The sequence below is a fragment of the Capra hircus genome, chromosome 11 (assembly GCF_001704415.2).
Source record: "Capra hircus breed San Clemente chromosome 11, ASM170441v1, whole genome shotgun sequence".
Classification (NCBI taxonomy): Eukaryota; Metazoa; Chordata; class Mammalia; order Artiodactyla; family Bovidae; genus Capra; species Capra hircus.
This window is the reverse complement of record NC_030818.1, coordinates 73,243,657-73,255,913: the sequence shown is the minus strand read 5'-3', so window position 1 is coordinate 73,255,913 and position 12,257 is coordinate 73,243,657. Positions and strand designations below refer to the sequence as shown.

Below are 12,257 nucleotides of genomic sequence, written 5' to 3'. Positions count from 1 at the left end.
AAATAACATCTGTACAATATTCATTTTCTCACTCAGAAACATAAGATGATCTACGTTTATTAATTTTTCAGTAACATTAAAAAACCATGCTTACAACACTTGCAACCCCTTGGAATATACCCGGCTAGGCTCCTCTGTCCATGGGATTTCCCACAGGAGTAGGTCGCAATTTCCTTCTCCAGCTTCCCAACCCAGGGAGCAAACCTGCATCTCCTCCATTAACAGATGGGTTCTCTACCACTGAGCCACCAGGGAAGTCAACAACGTACCAGGTATCGTCAAAGAGTTTTTCACACGTTCTAGCCTAATCATCGGAGAAGGCAATGGCACCCCACTCCAGTACTCTTGCCGGGAAAATCCCATGGACAGAGCAGCCTGGTGGGCTGCAGTCCATGGGGTTGTGAAGAGTCGGACACGACTGAGCGACTTCCTTTCACTTTTCACTTTCAAGCATTGGAGAAGGAAATGGCAACCCATTCCAGTGTTCTTGCCTGGAGAATCCCAGGGACGGGGGAGCCTGGTGGGCTGCCGTCTATGGGGGTCACACAGAGTCGACTGAAGAGACTTAGCAGCAGCAGCAGCAGTCTAAAGTCCCTACAACTCCCAATGTGGTCCTTATACCAAAGCACCAGCATCACCTGTGAACTTATTGCAAATGCAGAGTCTCTGGCTACACTGCAGACCTACTGAATAATCATCTATATTATAATAAGCTTCCCAGATGATTCTTATACACACTAATGTTTGAGCACTGATTTAAATGACTTGTCCAAGCTGACACAATAAGCTCAATAAATTAAACAACCAAAATCAGATCCAGATTGTTAAGGTTATTCCCAAGCTGCTAATAAAAATAGTCTTGGGACTTCCCTGGAGGTCCAATGATTAACCTTGGGCTCCCAATGCAGGGGATGAGTTCAATCTCTGGTTGGGGAACTATGACACTGCATACTGCTTGGGAGATGCAAAAAAAAAAAAACACACACACACATACATATATATATAGTCCTATATTCCTCTTTACATCTTTCATGGGTGTTTAATGATATACATGAAAAGTGTTCATTATCTTTATCTTGTAATCCATCTTTTTGACATCTTCTTTCTCCTTTCCCCTCTCCACCACTCACTCTCACACACACACACAATGTAAAAGAGAAAACCTTTCCAAAAATATCAATTTCATGGGTACCATCCATTTAAACTTATAAAATTTGTCAGAACCACTCAAATCATATAGGAAACTATAAAATCAATAGCAATACATTAAAAATTTTATGTTACTCTTTAGAATAAGTCACTAACATCGTTGTTAAGCACTTTATTTGAAACTGAATATGGCTAAACCAACTACTAAATAATTCAGACATCAGTGGGTTAAAGATTCCAGATGATGTGGGCCACCCCAAGCTATTCAAAGTCCATTCTAAATGTAGCATCAATGCTGTTTGGTGCTAAACATCAGCAGCAAAAGAATTTCCAAATGACAAGTGTTTCACAACATAATTTTTACTAAAAAAAACAAATTACCAAGAAGATGCAGTAACTCATTAGGTTTACAGTGTCCCTTGATGTTCAGGACTCAGTACATGTGTTTTTACAATTAACCAATTTTAGTTTTGTCAAGCAAGGTGAGAAGCAAAATTACCAAAGAAATGTCCAAATGTAATTCAAAAGGGTCTTGGAAGGCAAATATCGTGGTGTGTCTTGAAATAACTTTCTTTCACAAACAAGAGAGAGGTACTGAACAATACTGGCAAACAATACTTAATATAGTTGACCAATTTTACTCAAATTGTGCTATCTTTGAAGTGACAAGTGTCTTATCGCCAATAAAAAAGGTGAAAAACAACAACAAAGATTTAGCATTCATTTCTGCAGGTAGAAACCTTTAAAAGAAAAGTCTCTGCCATCAAGAAGCACAGTCTTACTGATACACATAAACTGAATTTCTTCCTACTTGTTCGTAATAAAATATGGATTTTATTTGGGGAATATACACCTTTACAGCTAAACATTTTTTTAAAGCACTCATTTATAATCTTTGAGAATGGTTTTCTTAATAGGACTTAAAACCTAAAAAAACACAAAAGGTAAAGATTGGCAAATTTATTTATTAATATATTAACATAAAAAATGCATAAATCAGTCAAAGCCAAAATTGGGAAACAGATCTGTGACATATGACAAAGGGCCAGTTTCCTTAATCGACACTGCACTCTTAGAAACTAGTACAAAAAAGACCAGGAAGCAAGAAAAAAAATAAGGGCAAAAATCTGAACAGACAAGTTTACTGAAAAATACATAGAAAGTCAGTAAGCACAGAAAGTTATTCTATAACAGCCACTAAACAAATGTAGGTATTTAAGCTTAATTAAAATTAAATAAAATTCAAAATTCAGTTCCTTAGTCTCACTAGTCACATTTGAAGTGCTCAATGGCCACACGTGGCTAGTGTACTGGACAGCACAGATACAGACCATTTCCATCAAGTTCTACTGAACAAAACTAAAGAAATGCTGTTAATGTACCAAAATGGCAAAGACTACAGATCCAGCAGGGCGTGGCAACCCAATCCAGTATTCTTGCCTGAAGAATCCCCATGAACAGAGCCTGGAGGGCTACATCCATGGGGTCGCAAGGAGTCAGACACAACTGAGTGACTAAGCACGTTAATTTCACTTTGGCAACTAAATTATTTTCAATATTTGCATATGCATTTAATTCCTATTTTCAGTATAGTGACTCATCCAAGACTTTCTACATACTGCCGTTCTACTTTTTCAAAAATAATGAGTCTAGGACTTCCCTGGTGATACAGTGGGTAAGAATTCGCCTGCCAATGCAGGGGACATGGGTTCAATCCTTGATCCAGGAAAATTCCACATGCCAAGGAACAACTAAGCCCATGTACCAGAACTACTAAGCCCACACTTCAGAGCAGGAGAGCCGAAACTAATGCGCCCACGTGCTGCAACTACTGAAGCCTGTGTGCCTAGAGCCTGTGCTCCGCAAGGAGAAAAACCAACAGAACAAAGAGTAGCTCCTGCTCTCCGCTACTTGAGAAAGCCTACAGGCAGCAAGGAAAACCCCCTCCACACAAACTGTAATAGAAAACTAACACTATTAAGTCATATCTAAAGAATTCTAAAATTAAGTATGCTCAAAAACCTTTAAAACACTAAAAACATGATAAATCAAACTGTACTAAAAGTACTAAACTGCACAATACTGCAACACTATCAACTATGAGGATGGCCTCTACGAGATATGGAAAGAAAGAAAACAGAACTAGTGGAGCTTTCCCAGTCTTCTGGCTTCCCAGGTGGCCCTAACGGTGAAGAACCCACCTGCCAATGCAGGACACATAAAAGATGCGGCTTAGGTCCCTGGGTCAGGAAGAGACCCTGGAGGAGGGCACGGGAACCCACTCCACTATTCTTGCCCAGGGAATCCCATGGACAGAGGAGTCTGGCAGGCTACAGTCCATAGGGTCACAAAGAGTTAGGACATGACTGAAGCGACGTGGTATGCATGCATGTATTAATAAAAAGGATGAAGACAGCAGACAAACCTTACTTATCAGGTTCCTGTACTTGTATCTTCCACACAACTGGCCTCCTTCCAGATAGCTTTTGTAGTGAAAACATAATGCCCTTTCACTGACAGCAAAATTGCACAGCCTTTTAAAAGTAGATAGATTTTGTGGATGAGGAAAGAGCAAGGACTTCTGCAAATCTGACATCATTTTCTCAGCTCCTGCCATAATTCTAGGAGATTGCAGCAGCAGCCCTTCCCACAGACATTTTTAACTTATATGTTCAAAACAGATTTTCTTTCCTTCCTTTTTCCTTAGTTTGTTTGTGGGCTTTCAAGGCAGGAACATGAGAACAGGACAGAAGGAAGGATGAATTGAAAATAATAATACAAAATATAAGGGCAAAATACAAGGGAACTTTACTTCGGTATTAAGGCAAAAATGAAGATCTCTCAAGCAAAGAATTCGGTATTAAGGCAAAAATAAAGATGTTTCAAGCAAAGAATCCCCTAGCACAAACAGACCTGCATAAACGTATCTAAAATCTTATAATTTTATGTCAATTATACCTCAAAAAAACTGGTTTTGAAAAGTATAGGTTAGAGCAGTTTCTCAGTTTTTCACTCATGCTCTTCACAACCTTTCTCATTCTATTTTTAACATATTCCAGGAAGATTTTGTCCAGTTTTACTTTCTATAAAACAATATTACAAAAACAATATATTTCTTTAATACGGTTTCCCAAGATGCACACTCTCCTGGAGATTCTAACATTTACAAGTACAAACATAAGACAAATACGGGCATAAAAAGACTCTGGCCAACCAGTACTGGTCCAAGGAGATATTCCCAGGCCTGGCCATACTCCTAACAGAAGACAATTACTTATGGTCAAGATTAAGAGAACTGAAACTTTCTAAGTTAATACATCTTTTTTTTTCTAAAGTCTTTTTAAGACTTTTTTCTTTCTAATCATTACATATTGGCAATCCACTCCAGTGTTCTTGCCTGGAGAATCCCAGGGACGGGGGAGCCTGGTGGGCTGCCCTCTATGGGGTCGCACAGAGTTGGACACGACTGAAGTGACTTAGCTTTTATCATTTTACTTTTAAGTAATTCTTTTCTATTTTCAATACTTCCTACAAAAAGGTAGTTAGCTTATGAGAGTTATTCCTTTAATAGAAATTTTCTTCCACTATATTTCCTAAAGTTAAATAGCTTTAGGCGAGTGCGGTAAGTCGCTTCAGTGGTGTCTGATTCTTTGCATCCCTATGGACTGTAGCCCACCAGGCTCTTCTGCCCATGGGGATTCTCCAGGCAAGAATACTGGAGTGTGTTGCCATGTCCTCCTCCAGGGGATCTTCCCATCCCAGAGCTAGAACCTGTGGCTCCTGTACAGCAGGCAGATTCGTTACTGCTGAGCCACCAGGGAAGCCCAAATGACTTTCGGTAAATAACATAAATTTAAAAACCTATACACTTTCAAAACAGCATTAACCACTAAGTGAAGTCTAGATACAAAAAACAACAACAACAACAACTTTCTTCAGTCTAGAAATCACATGCTAAAGATCTACACTTGCCTGCTGTTCTCCTTACCTCTCAACACCCATCCTTCACGCACACTCGGACCACTTCACTCCTCAAAGATAACCTAGTGCAGTCTCCAAGGTCTGCTGCTGTCTTTCACCTACAATCACAACAAACTTGTCCAAAAAAGACATTTTTGCCTTTTAATGTGTCCCCAGTTGTGGTGGGTGACAAGGAAAAACTTCAAAAAAAAAAAAATGGTATCAACAAAATTATACTCTTTTGAAAGTTTTATTTTGTAAAAACAGCTGAATTCCTCAGGGATGTCACCTAATGTGTATATGATATGCTTTCTTTTGCTTTAAAAAAAAATATGCACGTAACTTTGAACACAGTTCTAAAGTCAATGTAGTGATTTTCAGTATCTCTGGCTTACTACAAATTTTTGTTTTAATTGCTCCAAACACTATACTGCAGGTCTCTTATCCAAATCACATCATCACCACTATCACTGCTACCTTTAAAATTTAAAACGCGTAATGGGAGTTCCCTGGTGGCCTCAGCTCAGTTCAGTCGCTCAGTCGTGTCCAACTCTTTGCGACCCCATGAATCGCAGCACACCAGGCCTCCCTGTCCATCACCAACTCCTGGAGTTCACTCAGACTCACATCCATCGAGTCGTTGATGCCATCCACCCATCTCATCCTCAGTCGTCCCCTTCTCCTCCTGCCCCCAATCCCTCCCAGCATCAGAGTCTTTTCCAATGAGTCAACTCCTCGCATGAGGTGGCCAAAGTACTGGAGCTTCAGCTTTAGCATCATTCCTTCCAAAGAAATCCCAGGGTTGATCTCCTTTAGAATGGACTGGTTGGATCTCCTTGCAGGCCTAGGGGTTAGTATTCCAGTCTTGCCATGGCCTGGGTTCAGTCCCTGGTGGGGGAACTGAGATCCTGCAAGCCACAGGGTGCAGCCAATAAATAAATTTAAAATGTAATACTGTTAACTAAATACTTGAATAATGCTTTTATAACTAGTGCATTTATGAGACAAATAGAAGATCAGTAGGGACACAATCCAGTGTTGTGAATGAGCATTCAAGTTCAACTGAATCTTAATTCCATTATTTCTCTGTGTGATGTCTTCAGTTATTGGAACCCATCTATTCTCTACATTTAATCAGACTTTGGCATAATCTTATAATTATATAATAATTATGGATCATATTATTTTTCCCTTTTCAGGTTGTTCACAGTAACCCTGTATCAATTTGTATAGCTCTCTCACATACATACAACACCCCAAATCACAAATATATGTGATATAAATACATATATATGTGAATAATTTTATTTATTTATTGCTCTATTATTGGTCAGGAACACAACCCCATTTTAATAATGTTCTCTAAAACAGGATAGCTCTATAATGTAGGTACCAAGAACACAATGAAATATGAAGTAGATATTACTTATACTCAATGAATAATTTTAATATATCCTTTCTGAAACTCTGTTCCTAGAACATTTGGCCTTAATGCCTATGAAGTAAGTTTAAGACTTGCTTCTCCTAGTTCTCTTAATCTTATAAAATATACAGTTTCCTAATTTAGGTCAAAGTTATCTCTCTCTGTCAAACCACTACTTTCTGATCTCATTACTCTGCGTCTGAAAATATTAAAGATTTACTTTTGCTTATTCTTCTCACATTTACTTCTACCTATTTCTCCTATAAACAGAATCCTTTTGAACACTAAGGTTTATTTTAATTACTCACTTTATAGATGATAAAAAAGAGTAGTGTTTTCTAGATTTTGGCTACTAGAAAAAAGAAGTTTTAGTGTCACCATTCTCTTTCTAAAATTCATTTTTATTTAGTCTGAGCTCTTATATATTTGCCAGAATCAAATAAAAATACCAAACCACTAATATACTAATTGCTTCAGGAACTCAAAGCTCTACTGATTAGCTCTAGTCTTTACATCTTCTAAATACTACTTGCACATAACCAGCTAAGGCTTGAAATGTCTGTTATAAATGAGCAAACATAATAATTTACTATAGGAAAATAGACTGTAGATGCAAAGTTTTCCTGTCACAATCTCCCAAAGATTAGACTATTTTATCCAAAGAGAGAATTCATAAAGTACTCATGAAATTCTAGAGACTTAAAATTAATTAACACAATGACAGTTGGGATCTAGTTACTTACCAATAAAATTTACCATCCTTCTTTAAATAAAAGAGGTCTTAAGGTAGTGCTGATCAAGTAGAACAATTCCTCCTTCACTCCTTTTGTGAAGGAGGAATTTCCCCACCACCCAACAAAATTATTTCTAGAGTTTTTTCTTTGGCGGGAAACGACCAGCAATTACAGTTATGTAGATACACTGTAATTGAAAGCACTCAACAAATAAAATGTGCTTTTATTTATTCACTAACTTTTCCACATTTCCTACTAACACAGACAAACAAGTTTAAGATTCATGAATCCTCTAAAACACAACATTTACAAAACAAATGCACAAGATTTACAAAGCAAATGTGCAAGAATGAATAAACAAAAGGACCCAGATTTGGGGAAATAAAAAAGACTGGGCGGTAATATATCAAATGTTAACAGAGTCTGGTTAAATACATGACTTTTTTCCTTATTTATACTAAAATACTATAATTTCCCTAACTTTCCCACAGTGAACATTTGTTACTATTCAGAAAACTCCTCTTTAAAAAATAAAACATACAACACACCATAAAGAGGGGCTTCATTTCGAGGGGCTCTCCAGGTTGTACAAGTATTATTGTCGTGATTCACCATTAAAAATAATGCTTCCAATCCTTCTCACTTCCCAACACTAAAACGCTGCTGTCTTACGTCCTATTACTTTTCTGCTGCACCCTCAGAAGATGGAACGAACCTGACTTTCTCCAAACCTTTCATTTCTAAATATATATACATGGACGCTTTTAATTTTTTCATAAAAAGCATAAAAGTTCTCACTCATCCTCAATACTCTATTTTTTAAACCTACCTCTAAGTTTCGTTAAGATAAATTTAGAAGGAAAAAAAACGATGGTTTTATCCACTAATCACAACTTCGTGAGGCCATCACCACTTTAGCTACGGAAAAGTCAAGGCCGGGTAAAACTACAGGTCCCACCATGCATTGCTGCCTTGTTCAGAGTAGGTCTCTACGGAAACAGGAAAAAAAAAAAATTCTACAAGTCCCACCTGTTACTTCGTTTCTAAACACCTCCTGCACTTTCGGCTCCAACAGCAAACATAAAACAAGAGCCTCGTGACCTCCGGCCGGATCCAGGAGCCCAGACAAGCAGGGGCCCGGGAGCCGGGCGGTGTGCCTGCTACAGCGGGTCAATTCTACCCAGTTCCACCGCTCTCCTCTTCTTTCTGGGGCTGGGTGCACGCACAAGCCTTCTCCTTTCCGCATCCAATGGGGGCTCCTCAGCCGCACAAGGGAGAAGAACCGGTTACTGTGCAAGCACAACAGACTTCCCCATGTTGGGGCAGGGGCTACCACAGAGTCGGGGTGAGAGCGCAGTGACTCCGACAGGCAGCTTCAAAACACCATAGAGGAACCATCGCAGACGCGGAGAGAAGCCACAGCCCCGCGGCGACCCTCTTCCGCTTAGGCGCCTCCATTCCCACAGGGACCACAAGCCCGACACTAACCGCCGCCCTCGCCGCGCGGTTTTGTGCCCCCCTTAGCCGGGTCGCAGTGCCACTGACCTCCCCTCCCCTGCGACCGAGGGAGGGCGGCGAGGGAACGAAATCCACCCAGCTTTCCCGTCCGCTCCCTCCGCCTTACCGTCTTGGCGGCCTCCGCCCAGGTCCTGCCCTTCTTCCTACGGCCCTTTTCCCTCATGTCGGGTCTTGAACTGACTGGGAGGCTCCCGTGTCCGGGCTCCGGCCGCCCTCCCTGCCTGCTCTGCCCTGCGCTGTTTTTCCCGCGGTGCCGGGAAAGGTGGGAGAAAGGGGAAGTCAGGCCGGAGGAGCACCGGAGCAGAGGAAGCGGCGGGGGTGGTGCGCTGGGGGCGGTCTATGGGGCGGCCGGTCCTCCTGCTGCCGTTACCACTGCTACCGCCGCTGCCATATTGGGTCCTTACTGTACAGGCAGCCGCTACGGTCATGTGACCGCTCCCGCGCGGCCGTCACTACTGTACGCAGCCGGCCGCGCGAACGAGCGTGCGCGCGCCCCCGCCTCCCGCGCGGGGCCACAGGGAGAGCGAGCCGGCCGGCCGCGGAGTCTGGCCACGCCCCCGTCCTTCCGTTCTCAGCCTAGCCTCCAGAGCATGCGCAATGGGGAGGTCCGACGCTACGTTGCGTCTGGCGTCCTTCGCTCACGCCAACAGCGAAAACCTGCCTGCGGAAGCGGAACTGGGTCCGTTCCGGAAGGTTTATTGGGCGGTTTCTGACCGCGTGCGGGGCGCGGCGGTGTCCGTAGAGCCAGGGAAGACTTAGGCTCTTCCCTCTGGGGGCGACTCTCTCAACTGTCATTTTCAATAAGCCTGTAACTTGCCTTTTCTGTTTGTCCATGTTAATTTTTTTAAAGGTTATCTTTTTGAAGATTTGCCACAGTTCTCACCTACTTATTTGCCGCACTTGATAGATGAAGCAATCTGAGATTGAGTGATGCCACACTAGAATGTGGTGAAGCCAAAAATCAAATCACAAGCTCAGAGTCCTTTCCGTCACCTCAAAATGCCTCTCAGACTTAGGTAACCTTTATTTTCAGGCCACCAATAACTACATTCATGCTTTTACATGTGAATGTCTCATCAAGGACACAAATGATGTCTTTTTTATCTTGGTGAGCTCATTGCCTGGCTCAGTGCCTGTACATATCAGGCGCCCAGTAAATATTTGCTGAATGATTCAGCTGGATCTGTGGTCAGAAACCATTATTTGTAGTGACCATAACGACCTCCTCTAAGATCCAGAATGTGGCATCTTCCGTCGCATGTTCATGTCTTTATACTTTGCAAAGTAAATAGAATGTATAGTAATGCCTAGTAATCTCCCAAACCCACCTGCTTCCAGAACCTGCTTCTGATCTACTAAACTTCAGTTCAGTTCAGTTCAGTTCAGTCGCTCATGCTAAAATAGGACTGAGGGACTTCGCTGGTGGTCCACTGGCTAGGACTCTGCACTCCCAATGCAGCAGACCAGGGTTCTATTCTTGATTGGGAACTAGATCCCACATGCCACAACTAAAGATGTAATGCAGCTACATAAATATTTTTTAAAAATAAAATAGGACTGAGAGTTGGGCTGACTCTTGGGAGAAAAGACAGTCCTTATCTTGGAGTCCAGGATAGGTTTCAGAAGTATATGGCCCCCTAAAATTATGAAAAATATTTTGTGTGTATTCGCTGTGCATTTTCTGAGAAAAGGATTTATAACCTTTCCTCAGTTTTTAAAAGGGATCAGGGGATTTACCAGGTAACACAGTGGTAAAGACTTAGTGCTCCCAATGCAGGGATCATAAGTTTGATCCCTGCTCAGGGAATTAAGATCCCGGTTGGTGGGAGGTACAGCCAAAATAAATAAAAGGAGTCTGTTACACACTAGCAGACAAAGTATTAATAGGGAGCATGAGAGGCCATCTAGATATTTCCTTATTTTTCTGCTTAAGTCATTGAGCAAACAACCTCATAGCAGCAACTGGTAATGAATATATTTTCACAAATTCCTTTAATAACTCATAACACTCTCTGTAACACTCTAGGTATGTACCATGTCACTCTAAAGCCTAGGTCAGTTCAAGAAGCCTCTCTCCATTCCCAGCTGTTGATGGATTTGCCATCTAGCCCAAATTTTAAGATTTTTTTTTTCTATTTCTGTGAAAAATACCATTGAAATTTTGATACAGATTACATAGACTTTTTAGATCACTATGTGCAATATGGACATTTTAACAACATTAATCCTTCCAACCATAAGCGTAGAATATCTCCTTTTATTTGTGTTTTCTTCACTTTCATCAATGTCTTACAGTTTCAGAGTATAGATCTTTTACCTTCTTGGTTAAATTTATTCCTAAGTATTTCACTCTTTTTGATGCTATTGCCAATGGGATTGTTTTCTTAATTTCCCTTTCTGATAGTTTGTTGTTAGTGTATTAAAATACAACAGGGGGATTCCCTGGTGGTCCTATGGTTGGGATGTGGGCTTTCACTGCCATGGACCTGGGTTTGATCCCTGGTTGGGGAGCTAATATCCCACAAGCCACGTGGTGTGGCAAAAAAAAAAAAAAAAATCAATGCAACATATGTTTGTATTGATTTTGTACCCTGCAACTTTACTGAATGTTTATTTGTTTTAATAGTTTTGGGTGGTCTTCAGGGTTTTCAATTAATATATATAAAATCCTGTCATCTGCAAATAGTGACTGTTTTGTCTCTGCTTTCCAATTTGGATGTCTTCATGTCTTTTTCTTCCTAATTTCTCTGTCTAGGACTTCAATACCATGTTGAATAAAAGTGGCATCCTTGTCTTGTTCCTATTCTTAGAAGAAAAGCATTCAGCTTTCCTCCATTGAGAATGATAGCTGTGCGCTTATCAAACATGGCCTTTATTATGTTGGGGTACATTCCCTCTATACCAATTTATTGACAGTTTTTATCTTAAAAAAGATGTTGAATTTTGTCCAGTACTTTTTCTGTACCTATTGAAATGATCATATGTTTTTATCCTTCATTTTTTTAATGTGTTGTATCACATTGATTTGTGGATATTGAACCACCCTTGCATCCCTAGAATAAATCCCACTTGATCATGGTATATGATCCTTTTAATATACCATGGAATTAGTTTACTAAGATGTTGTTGAGGATTTTTGCATGGGTCTTCCTCAGAGATACTGGTCTCTAATTTTCTTTTGTTGTAGTATCCTTGTCTGGTTTAGGTTGGCCTCATACAATGATTTTGGAAGAGTTCCCTCCTCTTCCATTTGCTGTAAAAGCTTGAGAAGGTTTGATATTAATTCTTCCTTAAATGTTTGGTAGAATTCACCATGAAGGCATCTGGTCCTGGACATTTCTTTGTTGGGAGGTTTTTGACTACTAATTCAATCTCCTTACTAGTGGTAAGTCTATTCAGATTTCTATCTCTTCATGATTCAGTCTTGGTAGGCTATCTGTTTCTAGGAATTTAGTCATTTCTTCTAGGATGTC

At 40.6% G+C, this 12,257-nt stretch overlaps 1 protein-coding gene across 3 annotated transcripts in view; it reads right to left on the bottom strand.

The window, feature by feature from the left end:
- Positions 1-9,305, bottom strand: part of ASXL2 (additional sex combs like 2, transcriptional regulator) — a 116,490-nt gene extending 107,185 nt beyond the window's left edge. For all 3 annotated transcript variants that reach the window (XM_005686939.3, XM_018055539.1, XM_018055538.1), the window contains exon 1: positions 8,891-9,305. In XM_005686939.3, the coding sequence (XP_005686996.2) occupies positions 8,891-8,947 (57 nt within the window). In that variant the 5' untranslated portion in view covers positions 8,948-9,305. The remainder of the gene's footprint in view (positions 1-8,890) is intronic.